The following is a 21,059-nucleotide window of genomic DNA, read 5'->3' on the forward strand; positions in this document are numbered from 1 at the left end:
GATCTTGAGTGCATTTGTTTCCAATAAAGAGGTGTGCTTTGTTTGCATTCTCTCTCTTTGCTGTTTTTTTTTTCTTTCTTTCTGTCTTCCTTCAATATGTTCCCTGAGAATAGTTTTAAATGGGTATGGCCCCTCTCTCCCACCTCGCCTTAGAATGGTTGGCAAATACAGCCCTGCCTGTCACATCCATTCATAGCTACTCATCTAGGACTCTCGCTGATTTAGGACTTCATGTGCCAGTAAGTTTGTTCATAAAGATGCTTGGATGGATACTATTGCTGTTTCCCTGCCACTTCAAGACGGTAAAACAACTTTGGAAGGTTTCATAATTCGACAATCAACAGTGAAAACAAATGATAATTAAACAATAAACAACGAGACCGTTCCATTACTCTCCCAAGTCAATATCATCAAATTCAACGCAATAGAACTGACAGCGAAACTGTCTGGGAAGCGTCAACAGGGACCTTGGTCTTAACAAAAGGATATTAATTCACTGGCAGGCGCTCGCTTTGAACTGTAATCCACCTGCAAATCATAAATATGTGCATGCACTTAACAGGGTTTTTCCGTTTTGTTTTGGGTTTTTTTTTCCTACAAGCCGCCGGCCTTGAGGGGTGTGAAATGCCCTGCCAAGGGTCAAACAAAGTGATTGGGTGATGAGGTCACGTTGGGACCGGAGCCCAATTCCTCCAAATCCTAAATGAACCCGTCATCTCCTTTCCCCTTCAAGAAAGCCATGTGGATCTCAGAAACATCGGCCAGACGGAAAGGAGTTGCACCACTTGCATTCTTAATTCTTCATTGGATGTTTTAATTGTAGACGTGTATAAAAAAAAAACCTTAAAAACTATGTTTCAAATGAAAGAATATATATATTTTCACAAATTAGTCCCTTAAGAACTGCCATTTAACCTTTCATCCGTCTACTACCTGCAAATTCCATACTGTGATGCTGAGAATTAGAGTCCATAGTACAATGGATGTGTGGGGACATATTGATACACGGTTACATATTTATAAAGTATAAATCTTGTATGGACAGAGTGGACATGAGCCTCATCATAGACGCATCACATAAATGCATTCTCTCATTATGGACCCTGGAACCATATTTCATAGACTTTTCACCGACTAGGAATTGTCCCCATCCGGGGGAAAAAAATAGTGTCCTTGAGCAAGACACTTAACCCCTAGTTGCTCCTGATGGCTGCGTCCGTCGGTGTTTGAATAATTGTAAGTCGCTTTGGATAAAAGCGTCTGCTCAATGTAATTGTGTTGATTTTATTATTATTAGTGAGCATTTAACAACAAAAACAAATCAAACTTACAACACAAGAACAAGCCAGCTATTGAATCTTTACACATTTTTTGGTTGGTGTAAGAATTTTGCTGCACTAAATTCGCTGTGCGCACTCCCAAAATCGTCTGGACAATGCGAGCAGTGACAATATATTATTGAGCGCAAATTGAAGAGGGTGAATTTTGATGGGATATAACTCCTATAGGCTGCAATTGGTACATCTGATATATATTAGCATGGCAGGGAATAAAAAAAAGGAAATATGCTCGTGTTTGGTCAAAGGTGTCTTGGCATCCTATGTACATACGTATTTCATTAGTTACCACAGATGCTTGCAATATAATCTCCCTGAGCATTTTACTGGCATATTTTTACAGGCTCAACAGTATTTGAAGGAGAGGACCGTTTTCCAGTCACCTACGGCGCTTTGATGGAGTCCTATAGTGTTACTATCATGACAACAGCCTCAGCACGTCTGGTGCCCGGGGATGGTTTAGTGATTAGGACCCCTGCTTTCGGGGACATAAGTACCCTTTATTGATGTATAGGGAAACATCCTGGAATACCATTCTCACCTGGCTCTCACCTCCAGGGCCCTGCTGTCACTGGGGGCATTCCTTCCGAACTTCAAAATGTCCCCATTAAAGACGCTTCGCCCGACATTCTGTCTCTGTCAGTAGCGAAAGGGTTATTATAAAAGCATACCTTTAAAATAAAAATGAAAAATAAAATGCTTCCTTCTCCCCTGTAGAACCTCAGCGTCACTGCCTTGTGCTTCAAACCTCCTAATTCTAATGCAAAGCGCACATGGGCGGGAATGAGATGTTTCCATGAACAAACAGGTCAGGAGATACGTAGCGCCCGCGGGGTTTAGAAAGCAGGGGAATATAAGACAAGAATTCCGTGACTGTGTCCTGGGATTTATTGGCAGGACAATTCCTCGGACAGGGTTTGTTTTCAGGCGAGTTTAACTGGGAAAGAAAATCTCGGCTATTACACCATTTAGTGTTTCCCTGTTTGATCAAACTCACCATGGAGTCCCTATACGTGAGATATCGTCACATGGTAGATGGTTCCCGCGAAAAAGCTTTTAAATACCCGGGAACTAACTGTAAGTCGGTTTTAAGTTAAAAGGGTATCGAAAAACGGTGAGCGGTTGGCTATAACTAACCTAAATAACTCACGACACATCGAAGCGGGGCTTTCTGACACACCATCAAATTAGACATATCAAAAAGAAATGATCAAAGTATGAAATAGCCCTGTGTGTGTGTGTGTGTGTGTGTGTGTGTGTGTGTGTGTGTGTGTGTGTGTGTGTGTGTGTGTGTGTGTGTGTGTGTGTGTGTGTGTCTCTCTCTCTCTCTCTCTGTCCGCGCGGGAGAGAGTTCACCGTTGTGCCTCGGCGTGTAGTGTTTACGGTTTGAGGCTGATCACGTGACAGGCGGAGGGTCCGACTCCCGGGACCACCCACGCGGTGAACAGGAACAGCCACGTAATTGTGAGCGAACCCTCTCCGGCGCCGTGCGCGCAGGGGATGGAGACCGGGGCGGATTACGACGGCTTCAGCAGCTGCTTTATTCCCCTCTCGTTTCCTCTTCATCAGAAGTGACAAGTTCCTGGGGATATTATCGATTTGTCCCAACAACAACAAAAAAAAACAAAAAAAAACAAACAAAAAAAAGATAAAACTCCCCCACCCGCCTCCTCCCACACGGAACATGGTGAGTAGCAGACTGGCGGCGAGACAGGAGGCTGAGGAGATTTAATACCGTGTGTGAAAGCTGGGGGCGTCTCATACTAACCTGGATAACCCCGAGATGTGTTGGGGGTTTTTTTCCCCCCCGCACCATAGATGACTAATTTCAACTTTATTGGAGTGCTATAACAATACAACGTAGACGATATTTACACAATAGATATAACACATTTGTCTCTTGAATCCTCGACTCCTCGTTTTGCATGCGTCACATCTGCCTATTCAAAAGACACAGGGTATTTCATTAAAAGTTAGTCTCTAATGAAAGTCATTTTTGGTACGTTAATAACAATAATAATACTAATGAATAATAATAATAATAATTATAGTAGTACAAGTAGTAGTAGTAATAATAATAAACAATAAAAGTAGAAGTAGTAGTAGTCGTAATAATAATAATAATACTAATAATAATAATAATTGTTATTATTATTATTATTATTATTATGCAATAATAAAAATACTAAAAATACAATTAATAATAATAATAATAATAATAATAATAATAATAATAATAATAATAATAATAATAATAATAATAATAATACATTTTATTTATAAGCGCCGTTTAACCAACCCAAGGACCTTTGCAGAGAAAAATATTAATTGTGCGTTTAACAAGGTATTTCATCTTCACGCTTCGGTCCGATCATTCACACAGGATTTGACGCTTTGCCACCTCATCATGGACTCTATTTACAAAATATTACAGTATAACAATATGAACATCATTAGACTATAAAAGGATTAGGGAGATAAAGCTTTGATTGGAACAGTCTGCGGTAATCAGCTTTTTATTTACATGCTGTTAACAATTAACATCATGGGATTAATATCCAAGTGGGGGGAAAAAACATAAAATAATAGAACTAATGGTTTTTTTTTACGATGCACAGTAACTGAGGAGGAAAAGTAGCTTCACATAAGAAATACAAGGAGAATACAATTTAATCCATAAACGCATTAATGAAAAAATATATACGTTATTGTATAGCGTGAAATAAATGTATTGTACGGGAACGGCCTGTTTTATACAAAAAAAAAAGTTTTAATTATTATATATATATTTTTTTTACTTTTTCAAAAGTTGAAAAAAAAAAAAAAAGTTGAAAAAAAATTACCTTTTTTACACATTTTTGGCAACAACCCCCGTCCCAAAAAGACGGGATTTGGAAAGCGCTGTCATATCACTGTATTAACAACTTAATCCATTTGCCTCTGCACTCTCCGTGAGACGGCGCAGCACAGGGACCCAACGCTTAGGACCTCCCCTAAAAAAAAAACCAAAAAAAAAAAAAAAAACCCAAACCCGCTGTAATTTGAGGCCCCCGACTTCAGCCATCACGGCGGCGGTAGAAAGAAAATAATAATGAAAAAAAAAAAAAAAAACTTTAAAAAACTGCCATTCTGACATTCCTCCAGCCCCCTCCAGTGTGCGTCTGGCACGAGACGGGGTTTTTTTGTTTTTTTTTGTTTTGTTTTGTTTTGTTTTTCGGGGTTTTGGGGTTTTTTTGTTTTGGGTTTTTTTTTTGTCTGTCCTTTTCGCAGAGAAATGCCCCCTTCGCGAAACCGCAAGGTCCGACTCCCCCCGACACCACCCCCCCCCCCCCCTCGCTCGGACGCGAACGCACCGGCAGAGCGCCGGGGGCCCCCGGGGACGCACGCACGCACGCACGGAGGGGCGGACGGAGCCCCCCGCCCGCCTGGGTGGTCCCTGCGCTTTAGCGAGCTGTTGCTAAGCAGCTAATAATAGTCGTGTTTGCTGAGTAATTTTTTTTTTTTTTTTTTTGCCCTCCCGGAGCCAATCCGATGCGGGGAAGGCCGGGGATCTGACAGCCCCCCCCCCACCCACCCCCCCGGAGGCGGGACCTCGGAGCTTTTCTCCCCCCCCACTTTCTCTCTCTCTCTCTCTCTCTCTCTCTCTCTCTCTCTCTCTCTCTCTCTCTCTCTCTCTCTCTCTCTCCCCTCCCCTCGACCTCCCCTCCCCTCCCCACCGCCGCCTTTCACCCCTCCTCCTCCTCCGCTGCCTCCAAATGGAGAGAGCTCTTTTTTCCCCTCTATTGAATCTCGGCCCGTGGGGAAGAGCGCACAGGACTTCGCGCAGAATGCTACGACTGTCCGATGTTCTCAGCCGCCGTTTTTGTGTGTGGGAGCCGGTCCGCTCGTTCGCCGCGGTATTTTTCATTGAGAGAGACCACTTTTTCCCAGGGACGACGCCGTGAATGTGCGAGGCGGGCGGAGACCTCCGGATCGCGAAATGTTGGGATGGAAGGCGCAGACTTTGACTCGCCGCCTCCGACCGGAGTATGAAGCGCTGCGCGGGTGCGGGATCGCCGAGAGGGAAACTTCGCTTTCGCCTTGGGATATCGCTGCTACACGCGTCCGGGGACACGTTATAGAGGGGAACACGACCGCCGCCGCCGCGCACTCCCCGCAACATGGCCTCGGCTGCTAATGTGTCCACCGAGCAGGGAAACAGAGACCCCGATCGGCCGAGGGTAACGCGGAGGAACAGGGGGGACTATGCCCGCGCCGCACCGCTGGATCTGGAGTATTTGCAGCGACCGAGCTACTGTGATGCGGGCTTTGCGCTGGAGCAAATATGCCAGGTGCTTAATCCACAGTATACAATACCTTGCGGCTCTACGGTCTCGAAGTGCCCGATTTGTGTCTGTGAAGTGGTGGTGGAGTGACCGGTGTGTCAAGCCGCTGGGTAACGGGACAGGAGCGGGGCTGGGCGCAGGGGTCCGAAACGAGGCGAGAGTTGTTGCATGGGCCAGAGTTTGTCCCAAGTTTGTTGTGTTTGGCCGAACACATGGCCACTAACTGCTAACGCGAGAGCCCCCCCCCCCCCACCCCCCGGAGCGGTCTCATCGGCGGCGGATCGTTTGCGATCCCCGTCGCCGTTTAACCGCAGCTCCCGTAACGGTCCCTCGCAGACTGTCAGAGCGAGGCACGCCGCATCCGAGCATCTCCATCGCTTCTTGTGTGTGTGTGTTTGTGTGTGTGTGTGTGTGTTTTCTGGGGGGGCCGGGGGGGCGGGGGGGGGGGGGGGGGGGGGTCGCAGCCGTCACGCAACGACCGCACCGCACCGGAGTGCACGGCTTAACCGAGGGGGGGCTTTGAGTGCAGCCGAAAGGTTTTGCGCGGTGGTGGGCTGAGGGACTCGTTCGCGGTCCACCTCGCTCGGAGCAGAGATCCATGTGGCTGCCCTCTTCCGTTCACAAATATTGTCGTAACCCCACTCCCTCCCTCCCTCCTCTCCTACTCCCCGCGATGGCTGCTCCGCTCCCCGGATCGGATCACACAGGCAGGCGGTTATACGGGAATCGAATTGTGTGGCGTGTGTGGTTTGGCCTCCCCACATGCGCCTTCCAGGGACCCCCGGCACCACCACGTGATGCTCAGGCACAACGTGTTTAGAACCCGGGTGTTTGCTTTGCTTTGCTCGGGTAGGTGTGCGTTTGGGTGGTGGTGGTGGTGGTGGTATTATGGGGGGTCGCGCTGTATTGTCCGAAAGATCCCACGACAATGTCGGGCGCCTTGGAGGTCCCGGTATACACAGACATCTGGGGCTGGGAAAACAGCAGCTTTCTCCACACGTTAGTCACAAACGTCAACCCATTCAGGTCCAACGCGTTGGAAACGCTCCCCGGCCCATTCAGATGACGCGCCGGTGGTCCGCATCTGCGGGGTTTAGGGAGTTTGGCTTGAGGCTGGTGGCGTGTTTAATTTTAAGTCCCTGAGCTGAGGAATAACTTCGTTGTGAGATATGATTTAGTGCAGACTCCCATCTATACTGTGGTTGGATAACAGGGAAACCAGTCATCACTGTACATCTAATGGCGCTGACGTCTGGTAAATGGAATAACGGTCAAGTTTAACCATTGATTGTTTTGCCGGGACCCCCTGGAACCTCTTGAGGGACCCCCGGGGGTCCCCCGACCGCAAGCTGAGAGCCACGGAAATAGAGGGCTTGCATGAATGCATAATGAATCTCCTTGGTGCATAATTACTTGTCCTCCATTCCAATCTGCTCGGCCCGTAATAACAAACAGTGAAGTGATGCCTGCGTGTGTGTGTGTGTGTGTGTGTGTGTGTGTGTGTGTTGTTGTTGTTGTTGTTGACTTTGTGTCACCGTGCTCGGACTCACCTTTCCAGGTATGAGGGTGTTTATTATGGGCCGCCGCCGCTGTGGCCGACAGTAACACTGGTGATTCTGGTTGTTTAGGGGAAGGCGACTGGGAGGAAAGCACCGCTGTGGCTGAGGGCGAAGTTCCAGAGACTGTTGTTCAGGTTGGGCTGCTACATACAAAAGAACTGCGGAAAGTTTTTGATTGTGGGCCTCATCATATTCGGAGCTTTCGCCGTCGGCCTACGTGCAGCTAATTTGGAGACGGACGTGGAGAAACTCTGGGTGGAAGGTAAGATACTCTCTTTTAATATACAGTATGTATATACGCGCACGCACACACTTAATTTAGGAGTTTGACATGTGTTGTTTTTGATGAAAAGAAAAATGCATATTGGATGCTGGAGAGGGGTTAGAGAGTTGCAGTAAACAAACTGTGTGTGTGTGTGTGTGTGTGTGTGTGAGGGGGGGGGGGTTGTTTATGATGTGGCAAGTGGCCAGATCAGATTTAAAAAGTGAGTTTTCATTTATGGTCGACCACTTGTTGCGTCAGTGCGGCGGGTTCCTTTTCCACGACACCACGCCGGACCCTCGCACACGCGGCCGGACTGGCTGCGATTTAACTCGCGTGTAACGTTGTTTGTAATTAAGTTCGTGACCAGCCTTTGGTGAGAGAAAGAATTTAGTCAAAGCCGCCATTTTGTGAGACTGCGTGTGTGTGTGTGTGTGTGTGTGTGTTCGTGTGTGTGTGTGTGTGTGTTCGTGTGCGCGCGTGAGTGTACGCAAGTGTGCGTGCGTGCGTCTGTGTGTGTGTGTGTGTGTGAGAGAGAGAGAGAGAGAGAGAGAGAGAGAGAGCGTGTGCGTGTGAGGGACTGCGTGCGTGTCTGCGTGGGGGACAGCGTGCGTGCCTGACCCCAGCAGTCGAACGTGATCCGCACACAGCTCGCGGACTGCGTGTGGTCCCGGGCTGGACGGCTCTCAACTTTCCAAAAAGATGTGTCTCCGGCTGAAGGGAAAACGCGGAGCGGGGAGTGCGGCGCACAGGGGAACTCGCGTGTTTGTGGGGGACGCACGCCCGCCGTTTATCTTCGGAAATACTAGACGGACAATGCGTATATTTCGGAAAAGTAAACAGAGGAGGGGGGGGGGGGGGGAAACCCACGCAGCGTGTGTGTCCGTGCGTGCGTGCGTCCGTGTGTGTGTGTGTGTGTGTGTGTGTGTATGGGCGGTGTTTGGAGGGGGCAGTGGGGTTTTCTTTTTTTTTTTTTTTTGTTCGTGCCTTTGATCTGCATTCCAGCACTTTCCGCGAGAGCCTGTTATTGAAGTCATGAATGGAGCGGCTCTTGCGGTTGTGGATGTCTACGGGAGGCGGGTGGGCGGGTCCACCGCGACGTAGCTCACGCGTCTCGATCGTACGTTTATTCCTGCGTGCCGCACCCCCCCCCCCCCCCACCCCCCCCCCCCCTCCTCTTCTTTTGGCTTATTAGTTCATCGCCGCCCGGTCCCGAATGTTAAAACCCATCGCGAACACTGACGTTTTTAAAGTTGGGACCTACACCCCCGGGTCGAAACGTCTGCTTCCCCTCTCCCGGGGTAATCGGTGCCTCGTTCCCGACGTCACGGTTCCGATCGAGTGCTGCCGATACGCGACGCGTGCGCAGTAGGCAGCAGTTAACCAGCGAGGAGAGTGTTTTTTTATTTATTTATGATTTTTTTTTTTTTTTTTGTGATTATTATAATTTTTGTTACGAGGCCAAAAAAAAAAAAAGGGGTATCGCATGGGAGAATATCTCTCACCCCAAAAAATGTCAGGTATTGAAGAAAGGCGACCTGATATTCTGCCTTTCCCCCCCCGCCCCTTTAATTATTGACATTTCCAATGGAGAAGCACTAGTTACATGTCATTCAATATTTTCCAATGATCCCAAAGCAACGGCGAGCGTTTATACTTGTCCAAAAAGAGAGGGATCGCATCGGTCCTCAGTTGTTTGTCAGTGCTTTCAAATGTAGGGTTCGGAATCAAAATCTGCGAGGAGACAATTTGGAATCCAATCCCCATATATTTCATATTTCAGTCATATATTTGCGAATGAGTGACGTGAGTGATGCGGTGATGCAATGCGGTTTAGCGTTTTTGCATCGTGTCACGCGGCCAAAACACTCATTATGCCCTCCCATTTGGAAATGATATTGACAGATCGGGTTAGTGTCAGTGCAAATCAGGCGGCGATCACACAGCTCGTAAGTAATTACCGGAACCGGGGATTACCCCTGGGGTGCTAGGTATTGTACACAGTGTCACTGTCTCCCGTGCTGATATATGGAGACTTGCGATGCAAACGCGCTCTCACGCACGCACACTTGAAGGGAGAACGGACCGCGGTGGTTTCCTAGGTCCTAAGACATGAGGGGTTCCAGATGCTGGAAGGGAGAGATCTGTTTGTTTAGATTAGGCTGCACAGCTGAGGGATAGATTAATTCTGCCTGGACAGTGGAACGCTGTGCTGGGCCGTGCTGCGGGACTGGCCCATCGTCTGAGAGGAAAGGAGGGAGTGGGGGGGAAAAAAAAAAAAAAAAAGGAGATACACGGACAGGACATGAGCGGCTGTTTATGTTTCATTTGGAACTGCCCTCCAACAGCCGACCCATGGTCGACCTCGCCTGGAAGCTGTGTGGCCCGGGGACGCGTGCACGCAACGCATCCAAGAACACACACACACACACGCACACACACACATTCGCACACATTTCGTCCCCCTACAATTGAGTGAAGCTACATTTTCACATCGGTGATCTCACCTCACATCTGTCGTCACCTGCTTTTCGGTTGTGCGCGAGGGGGGGTGCTGAGGTCCTTAGCAGCCTCCATCGCTGGCTCGGCACCAGAGCCGGCCGGCGTGTTTGTTCTACGGCCCATCACGTGCCACGGCGCTCGCAGGAATTGTCTCTTCTCACACTCACTCACCACTGTTTATAAACACTCGGACACGGGAAGTTGTGTTTATTAGACAAAGTGACGGAGAACGTTTGGGAGTCAAACGCGCTCTCCTGTTAAACAAGGAGTGGCTTGTGTCAGTTGGTTCCCGTGTTTTGCCGAACATTTTGGAAGTCGGACAGTTTGCATCCATATTGGAGGTAAATGGCTGTGATTATGTCAACCCAGCGTTTCACCGGAAGTGATTAGTTGGAATGGGGGGCTGTAGTATCGCCACCCCCATACACTCACACACAGATGTGGCTTTTACCCACCATGTGCCAATGAATGCCCACCGGCCCGGTAACACCCGCGCCATCACACGCGACCTCACTTTCCGTTTCCGAAATGAAATTTGTCAGGGCAATCTTGTCCAGATGAAGCATAAGCCGCTGCCGCGAAAAACGGAGGTGTGGGAGAGCAGACGGAGAAGCCCTCCTCGGAGTTCCTCCCGGCCCGCCGATGGAAAAGACGACCCATCCCCGTGCATTCTGGGAGAAGGCAAACACAGGCCAAATTGTAAAGAAAATAGCTGTGCCGCCTGCCTCTAATTAAAACGGTATCGCGTAAACATTGGCCTTCCTGTAGGACGGCCCTCTGCTCACTCTGCGAGAAGGGCTGGGGCTTGGGCTGTGGTTATTATGGGGTTTGCGCTTAGAGATGGGGAAAGAGGAAAAGATAGAGGCAAAGCTCGGGGGGTGGGGGTTAAAGAGAGGAGGAGGGAGATTGGAAGTGGGAGCTTTTGAGTTTTGAGGCTTGAGCTCTGGGCAGGGGTTGGAGTTGAAACTGGGGATGACGGAGGATAAGGAAGGGGTTGAGGTTGTTCTGTAAACCTGGCAGGGCGGACGGTTGTGGTTGGGCTGCAGCTTTAGCGCAGACGAAAGTCAGAGAAAGGGCCCATAGCTGTGGTTCGACGTTTCACTCACAGTTACGATCAAAAGGACATCTTTTGTGCGGAGTTGGACTTGGACTCACATTGAATTGCCCCCACTCCAGTTGGACAGAGTGTTCGGCCTAAGACTGCTTTGTTTATTTGTGTGTGACTTCAGATGAACTAAGTCTTTGTAGGTTTATGATTTGGCCTGGGTCAAAGGGCTTTGTGTTGTAGACTCACGGCCGCAGGCTGAGCGGAGGCCCCGGGCCCCGGAGCGCTTTCTTGAGAGGGCAGCGTGGAGGCCAGGGGCCACAGGGTAGACCCCCAGGGCCCTGAGGTCATCTCATAGAGGGCCCCAACTATTTAAAACCTCACCTGATACTCGCCCTGTGGCCTGGGTGCGGAGTGAAGACTCGCAGCATGGGAGGGTGGAGGGAAGGAGTAGATGCACTACCAGCAGCTGTCACCATTAGCTGCTTGTCTGTCAGACGTGCATGTTGAAGTGCGTGTGCCTCCGTGCCCGTCAGTGCGTGTGCAACTTTGCCATGGTGCATATTTAAGAGCAGTGTATTCTATGTGCGTGCATCTATGTACCAGCAGGTGGCAGTGACACTGATATATTCCGTTCTCAATCACCGCTTGATGCTTCAGAGCGATACAGCAAAGCAGACTCGTCTCATGTCTTTGACTCCAAGCCCCGGCTCAAAACGCAGTGTGACCTGCGTGCCGAAAAAACATCGTTCTCATCGAATTAAACCCCCCCCCCCTCTGGCGTCACGCTGACTTTGATTCTCGAACGAGACACAAGCTTTTGAAATTCAGTTTAAAGGGGATCAACTTTTCAAGAGCAGCCCCCCTCCTTTGCATTTCTGCTTTTTATCCAGAGTGATTGAGAGCCAAGCTGACAGAGCCGGTGGTTGTTTTGTTGTTTTGCCGGTAATGGCGGTGCAGAGGAGATTCAGTGTAATGTTAAGTGCATGCGGAAAAGGGCCCTGGCATTCCTTTCTTGTGGAGGAAGATGAGGAGGAGGAGGAAGAAGAGGAGGAAAGTTCTGAGTGTGGCTTCTCCGCTGAGAGGATTGTGGTTTTCATGATTGAATTATCCCTTTTTGTTTTTGATGTGTAACGGACGCAGGAACACACGTTACACGCCGGGGACGTGCACGTAGGTGCGGCACGCATACATACGCGCGTGCGGACGACTTCTTGCGGACATGCACTGTTCCCTCTGGGTTTTGGGGTTTGGGTTCTGTGACTGAGCGGATGGTTGACTGGGGTTGGCGTGGTAGGTTTTCTCTTGCAGGCCTGCTGTTGCCTCCTCCCTTTTCATCCTTCTGCCCCCCCCCTCTCCCTCTCCCCCTCTCTCTCTCCCTCTCCCTCTCTCTCTCTCTCTCTCTCTCTCTCTCTCTCTCTCTCTCTCCCTCTCTCTCTCTCTTCCTCTCTCATTCACCAGCCGCAAGCAATCAAACACGCAAATGTACCCACACCCAACATTTTTGCCTAGTTTGCTCAGATATGCACAACATATACAATAATCTATTGCTCCGTCCATTTATCCATTGGTCTCTCTCTCCACACACGCACACACACACACCCACACACACACATGCACGCGCGCGCGCACACACACACACACACACACACACACACACACACACCCACCCAAAGAAACACCCAAAGAAACACCGATACACACCCACTTTAACACAATCTCACCTGAGCAATTGCACAGTTGTGCGCACACACACACACACACACACACACACACACACACACGCCCGTACGTGCACAGACATTTTCAAACTAACCGTGCGTTTATCAATTGGCTACAAACAGAATTGAACCTCCGTAGAAGAAAAAACATTCCAGCGTGTTGTGTTAAACTTTACGAGTTGATGAAAAGCGCAGGCTCGCTGGTGAGGGATTTAGTGTGGGGAAACATTGTGCCTCTGGTGCTGTTTACCTAAGCTGCCTCTCCCTCGCCGGAGCGCCTACCTGTTTAGCTTAATGTGAAATAAATTTCTAGCTTGTTCAGGTCTCCGTGTGTGTCCATTTCCCTGTGTGTGTGTGTGTGTGTGTGTGTGTGTGTGTGTGTGTGTGTGTGTGTGTGTGTGTGTGTGTGTGTGTGTGTGTGTCTGCGGGAAACACACTCCCATTCACAAATGACATCCTGTGATGCCTCCAAGCTCTCTGTTTACGGTTTGCATTCTTTCTGGCGTTCTTATTTAAAAACCAGAGCGCTGCGAATGATCCCCCTCTCCCTCTCTCCTCTCCTCCGTCCTCCCCTCTCCTCTCCTCTCCTGTCCTCTCCTCTCCTCTCCTCTCTTTCACTCCCTCTCTATCGCTCTCATTTTCTCTCCCAAACCCACCCCTATCCCCCTCTCTTTTCCCCGCTGCCAAAAAGTTCTCTCCCTTCTTGCCGAGCCTCCTCCCCCTCGCACTCCTCCCTTTCCTCCTCCTCCCCTTCCCTCCCCCCCCCTCCCCTCTCTGGCTACAGAGAGAGAGAGGGAGGGAGGGAGGGAGAGAGTGAGAGTGGCCTCAGAATGCCAGATGTATTACAGAGCGAGGCACAGCAATGTAAACACTCAGCCCTGCCATGAGAGCAGGGTGGTCTGGCCTCTGCCTCTCCCTCCCTCCTCCCCTCCCTCCCTCCCTCCCTCCCGCCCTCCCCCCCGCCCTCCCTCCAGCCCTCACTCTGCCCCCCCCCCCCCCCCCTCCCCACACCCCACCCCCTGTCCTCTCTTCCCTCCCTCCCAGAGCTGACTGCCAGGGAGGCGGAGAAAGAAGGAAACGGCAGAGGGAGTGTATGTGTGTGTGTGTGTGTGTATGTGTGTGTGTGTGTGGGGGGGGGGTAAGGAGCATAGTAGCTGTAGTGTATGCTTGTGTTTTGGCTGCGAGGCTCCACTAGGAGAGATCGGGGGGGTGCGGATTGATGCCTTTCAGACTGCGAGCACACGGGGCTTTTCTTTTTCTATCTTCTTCCTCCCTCCCTCTCTTTCTTTTAACGGGAACCCTGTTTTTCGTCCCAAAATGTGTGTACCGTCGGATTTATCTGCCGTTGGACGTGGCGTGGGGTTTCGCTGGGCTCCCTTCTGGCAGCGCACTCATTACTTTGCAATTCGGGTCATCGCAGTCCTGAAGGAGTGACGTCATAGAAGCGCGCAGTTACGCACGCACCGCACGGAAACGCACACACACACACACAGAAACACACACAGAAACACACGCAAGGCCGACACGATGATATAAATCGTTTCCTCCTCTCGGATGATTGAGAGGCTTAAAGCCCCGGAATGAGTCACTCTGCGTCAGGATGCAACAGGATCCAGCGCCCTCGGGCCGACCCTCGTCCTGCGCTGAGACGATCCTGCTGTTGAAACGGGGGGAACACCTGACACCGCGGACCACACCACGCGCTCACTCCGGGTCCCGGTTTGGCGTGAACGCCGGGAGCCTCGCGCTTCGGTCTAGATTCGGAAGGGTCACTCCCAACTCTTCAGCAGTGCCGTCGTGCTATTACAAAAATATTTCACGGAGCAAATTCAGTCAAATGCAGATTATAAATTAAATATTTCCATTCATTTGAGACTGTGGTGGTATTTTACATAATCGGAATATAGTTGCATAACTTAAAGTCGATATAGAATCACTTTTGTTCCCTTCCTATCTCTCTTTTAATTAGTATTTCTCCCCTCTCCCTGTCACCTTTCCAGTTGTTATCTGCCTTGCCCCTGCCTATCTCGCTCCGCCTTTCTACGTCTTCTCTGCTCCACATTTAGGAATGTGTGATTTGGGGATACTGGGAATCACTGGCCATCTTTCCAGGAAATGACAGAGAGATGGCTGGCTCAGATTGGCTGCTCAGGCTCATGTCACGGTCTGTTATGGCTGGGACCCGGGCCAATCGCAGGGCGGCAAAGGCCGCCTGGGGAGAGGGCTCACCTGGGATGCATTCGACAGGCACAGACAAGAGTGGGCCCTGTGTTAAAGCGCACACACACATTGTTTTGTTTATTATTCAGAGAGAAGTTTTCAAAACATTGCATTGCATAATCATTGCAATTTCTCTATTGATGTGGAATTCGAGGAATGGGTTTAGTCACCGCTTTTCCTCTTTATTTTCCTCGCATCGCAGAGCAGCGGATGCTTGTTTTCCTTGTTGTGATTTTATTCACTTAAAATGAACAGAGAAAAAAAATAAATCCCCAAACGTTCCTTTGGTCCCATACATTAATTAACACGTCATTATTCCTGACGTCTAGGGGTGTTTTTTTCGGCCCCGACCGGCAGCTTCCAACACAAGCGTGCACACACACTATGCACGCAAGCCTCTCTCTCTCTCTCTCTCTCTCTCTCTCTCTCTCTCTCGTGTTCTTTCTTTCCTCACCCCGCTCTCTCCCCGCTCTGTGCTCTGTGAATCCAGTGGCATTGAATAGGATTTCTTTTTAGGAAGGGAAAAAGGGGGAGAGGGACCTCAATGAAGGCAGCAACGTGGAAGAATCTGCCCATTGAGGAGTGTGTGAATGTACACCTCGGGCCCAGGGCAGGCAGCATTTGGAGCCAGCCGACTGCTAAATACACCCATTTTAGGGGCTGCGAGGGCCGGACAGGTGATTAGCATAATCAGGGGGCTAGGGGAGCCATACATATGGTAATGCTGGAGTGGGGGTGAGGGACGGTGCACTGGGGAGGGAGGGGGTGTGTCGGGAGTGTGTGTGTGCGTGTGTGTGTGTGCGGAGGGGTCTGCGTGTGTGTGTCTGTGTGTGTGTGTGTGTGGGTGGGGGGGGGGGGGGGCAGAGCCTTGGCAGCTGGGGTGTCACATTTGTGTCAGGGGTCGGAGGGGGTGCTGGAGGTGGAGGGGTGCGGGGGGTGTTGGTAGCGGTTGTAGGAAGACATTGTGCTACAGCTGCACGTCAGAGCACTCCCGACCATTTCTCTCCATTTCTCACTCAATCTCTCTGGATTTCTCTCTCTCTCTCTCTCTCTCTCTCTCTCTCTCTCTCTCTTTCCTTCACTCGTTCTCGTAGTGTATCAGCCCTGGGTGGCATCTCTCTTCCCTTGATTTTGGAGGGGGGGGTTACTGGGGGAAGTGGCTGTAGGTCAGATGGGGTCCCGACTCTCAGTGACGCCTTTCAGCAGGTATTTGTACTTCTGTACTGCCCTCCAAAAACAACTGTAATGTTATTATTATTATTATTATTATTATTATTATTATTATTATTATTATTATTATTATTAATAATAATAATAATAATAATATTAATAATGATCATATACCACAAATATTACACATAATATTTCAGTACTATTAAATACTTCGCACTCCCCCCCCGAAAATGTATGAAGTACTATCTTATCCTTGGTGCATCTACTGTGCAGAGAGCCGCGATCATATTCTCTGTCAGTCATGCATGTTGAACGCCGTGTTTGCAAACCGAGCGACACACTTAACTTTCCGCTGTGTCGAGCAGACTCTCTGGCAACAACTGCGCAGTTAAAAGACGCTTGTCAGACATCATGCTGCCTTCACCTGTTTGTTTTGTTCGGTCGGGGGGCAGTCCAGGCAACCCGAGCCTGGCGAAGTTCCCCGGCACGGCGGTGAAAAAGTAACCGCTCGCGCTTTTTACAATTTGTCAGATAATGGAGGTGAACCCAAACGGCGTCAATGGCGTGGATCCCGCAAAGTGGAATCAAACGCTCGGGTCGAAAGTTCAGTTTTCTCAACTTCTGCTGACACGCACGTTGAAAAATGTCAGAGACGAAGGGGGAGTTTGGGGGGTTGTTTGTTTGGTGGGTGCTTATCATAAGAAACCTGCAGGCGCTCTTGAGCCAAGGCTCGGCGTGTTGCTTAACGCCGCTGATCCTTCATTGAGCTGAGCTCGTCGTTTGGGGTGTCAGGCACTGTTTCTGTGTTTCAACGCGCGTGTTTTTATGTGGGCCATAAAAGCAGATGGCTTCTTGCCCAGACGCAGATTTGTTTTATTTCCTCCGCTTAAGGATGGAGAAGGGCCATCATTGTTTGTGTTGGTATTAAAGATTTTACTGCATGAGATTCTACTACGACTTTCCTGACTAACGTTCATCATACTTAAATTAAAAACCCCTTTTTTGCGCGGCTCGTTGTTTTAACCTTTTTTTTATTTACCTGCATAACAGAGCTGACATCTGACTGAGCAGCTTCACATCGGTAATCGTGTGATTATTTGAGGAGGGTCCTGACAGGGCGGTGTGGTTCTGGGGAGCCAGGGTACGGGAGGTCGCTGGAAACTCACTGGCAGAGTGATGACCTGGTTTTAGGGGGCTTCCTCCTCACAACAGGGGGCCCCGCTGAGAGGGGGCCTAATCCAGCTAATCCCTTCTGCTCACACACACGCACACACACACACACACACACACACACACACACACACACACACACACACACACGCAAACACGTGCACATACACGCACATGCACGCACACACGCGCACACACGCACACACACAGAAATGTATAGATACATAAACACACAGGCACACTTACATGCATCCATATTGCATATACGTACATTCATATGGTAAAAAATACCCCCCAGCACACGCACAGACACACGCACGGACACACGCACACACACACACACACACACACACACACACACACATACACACACACACACACACACTCATCCACGTTCCTATCACATAACATGACCCGACTCCCTATACCTCCTTTAACACCCCTGTCATCACCCCCTGCTGAGGACTCTGATACTGGTTCAGACCTTTACAACTGACCCATGATAGCAGGACCCCTAGCCTGCCCCCAAACCGCTCAGGGTGGCTTCGTCCTGGATGACTTTTAGGCTGTGAACTGTGATTGGATGTGGCCACGGATTGGAACACACAAATATTGTTATTTGTGTTGTACTATTTTTTACATAAATTAATAGAAGATAGTTGTTTTATAACTTCAAGATGCCACATAAAAAAGCCCAAAGAGGTTCATCACATTTAGCTATAGCTATGGCCATTTAAACAATTTTTGTAAAACAAATTTCTCTTATATTACAAACTTTAAGGTGCAGTGTGTAGAATTTATGGAACAGACTTGGCACAAATTGAATAATAATAATAATAATATTCATAAGTATGTTTTATTTTGTGTATAATCCCATGAAAATAGGAATCATTGTGTTGGCCTTACTTTAGAAAGAGCCGTTTTAATCTGCATAAGGAAACCAAGTACCAAACGCTGGCTCGAGAGAGGGCCTTTTGCGTTTTTCGTGAGTTTCACAACCACCGTCGCTCCCACAGGGGCCGCCACGTCGCACCGCCGTGGGGAGGGGTATTCAGTTGGTGGTGATCTGCAACCTCAGCACTAGATCCCACTAAATTCTACACACTGTGCCTTTAAGCTGTTATTCTCCACTTCATATTAAGGATCCTTAATTCGATACGCATTAGGACAACGACCCCATTTGATAGATAAATATATTCTCAGAGTCGGGTCCCTCTCTGGGACCCGACTCGGAGAATATATTTATTGTTCGGGACAATTTAGTCCCAACTTCTTTACCTATACTCTACTATAGTTTGGGATTGTACATTCTCTAATGGTGAGAACGTCTTGTAAAGGAAATAGTGGTGAACTATGCTGCAGGGGGCCCCCATGAACCTCTTGAAGGACCCATGGGGGTCCCCGAACCCCACATTGAGAACCAATGATCAAGAGTATAAAATTTGTTAACAATATCAATAACGGTATACAATCCCACTAGAAGAAAATAAATGATAGCATGGATTCAATTCCCTGGTCAATTTTGATTCATATTTCCAGCGTGTGTGCATCATAGTGAGTTATTTAGCAATGACAGTGGAAAGTAAGGAGGTGTTGTCATTGCCTGGGATAAGAGAGAGAGAGGGGGGTGGGGGCAGTGGGGGCGGTGGGGCGGGTACTGTGTTGTGGTTTGGAAAAGAGAAAGGAAGGACGGAGGGAGGGAAGGAGGGAGGGATTCGATTTGACAGGGGGGCTGGGCTGATTGTCATCATGATCCAGCCAATCACAGTGGAGAGCACATTGGGGTATCTGGAAGTTCACAGGGAGAAGGGGGAGGGGTGATGTCAGTTGCTGCACGCCCTACCCCCCCTTTCTCCCTCCCTCCCTCCCTCGAGCTCCCCTACTCTGAGAATAGGGGGGTCTAGGGGTTAATGTTATGCAACAAACTGAATACCCTTACTGGGCTCTCCAATACAGTGACACGCATAGACTGCTCTCTCCCTCTCTCTCTGTCTCTCTCTCTCATCCATTGGTCTAGCCTCCCTTTCTCACCTTCCCACATGGTCAAACACCTGGTGTGTGTGTGTGTGTATGTGTGTGTGTGTGTGTGTGTGTGTGTGTGTGTGTGTGTGTGTGTGTGTGTGTGTGTGTGTGTGTCTGTATGAGTGTATTTCAAGGAGATTTATTTTGTTCTCCAGCTTGCCAAAATTCTGTCAGTTGTCTCACACACACACACACACACACACACACACACACACACGCTTGCACGCACGCACGCATACACGCACACACACACACACACACACACACACACACACACACACACACCCATGAACGTGCGCGCGCACACACACACACACACACACACACACACACATTCGTGTACTGGTATCAAAGTGACGTCCAAGTAAATACACCTTGTTAGTGAGGACCCATGTTTCTGGTGCACTTCCTTCTAAACCAAACAATAGTAGATTGGGAGAGCGGTCCTCACAAGTAACAAACACACAGACACACACACACACACACACATACACACACACACACAAACAAATAATAATACACAGGAACACGCCAGGGACATCGGATGCGAATGAAGGGACGATGGGGATGGGAGGGGGCGAGAAAGGGGAAAGAAAGGGATGAGCCAAAGAAATGAAAGACAGAGAGGAGAGAAGGGCAGATGGCGAGAAGCGGAACGGGAAACGTTTCTGAGTCAATGGCACCTTGTCTCGGGTCAGCGCGGAGGAGGCGGCGGACTTATCAACACACGCCGAGGTCAACTGGTTTCCTTCGCGCAAAGAATTTGGGAATATGTGTCATTGAAGAAACACAGCTGTGTGTACACAATTACAGGCACACATATGCACGTATGCACAGCCGCGCGCACACACACACACACATGCGCACACACGTTCGCACGCATGCATGCATGTTGAAAAAAATTAAAGACGCGCAGCCACCCATCCTCCGACTTTGGGAAAACACACACAACCACCCACCGCCCGGCACACACACACACAGACGTGGATGTGCGTATATACGCACGTGGACATGCACATAACACACACACACACACACACACACACACACACATGCACACACACACACAAACATGCACACACGCGTCACACACACACACACGGGCACGCACACACACACACACGCGCACATGCGGCACACACACACGGGCACGCACACACACACACACACGCACACACACTTCCCCGGTCCAGCTGGGGTGTTAATTTCACCCCGAGGCTGTGCAAGTGTTGACCCCAAAACGCTGTAACCTCATGAAGTGTGGAATTCTCCAAGCCTGAGGCCGTAATGTGCTGTTTCCTGTAGAGAAACAGAGAGAGAGAGAGAGAGAGAGAGAGGGAGAGAGAGAGAGAGAGAGAGAGAGAGCGAGAGAGAGAGAGAGAGATTACATTCCTGGAGTTGTCTTGCTGTAAAATCACGGTCTTTGGGTGGCAGTCCAGGTCTTGGAATAATATTACGGAGAATAGAAGGGAGGAAGTAAAGAGAATGAGGGGAAAAAAGAGAGAAAGCTTCCCCCGCATTCAGCTGCTTTGTTTGTTTTTATATTGCTCATTATTTGTTCACTTGTTTGCTTTAAACAAGCAATAGACACCCCCCCCGCACGGTTATTCTAGATGAAAAGAACGATAGCGTTTTACATCTCTCCACCCATTTCAATGAGACGTTTTATTTTCAAGGGTTTGTGATCTACTTGGAGTAGATGGCGCCAGCGTCCGCCATTTCC

The 21,059-nt window shown here is 49.3% G+C and overlaps 1 protein-coding gene across 1 annotated transcript in view; it reads left to right on the forward strand.

The window, feature by feature from the left end:
- Positions 1-5,497: 5,497 nt before the first annotated feature.
- Positions 5,498-21,059, forward strand: part of ptch1 (patched 1) — a gene marked incomplete at its 5' end in the record, with an annotated part of 58,915 nt that continues 43,353 nt past the window's right edge. Inside the window, 2 exons of the mRNA XM_080004346.1 lie at positions 5,498-5,668; positions 7,291-7,483. Coding sequence (XP_079860472.1) covers positions 5,498-5,668; positions 7,291-7,483 — 364 coding nt within the window. The remainder of the gene's footprint in view (positions 5,669-7,290; positions 7,484-21,059) is intronic.

Source organism: Zeus faber, assembly GCF_960531495.2.
Source record: "Zeus faber genome assembly, chromosome: 7".
Taxonomy (NCBI): Eukaryota; Metazoa; Chordata; class Actinopteri; order Zeiformes; family Zeidae; genus Zeus; species Zeus faber.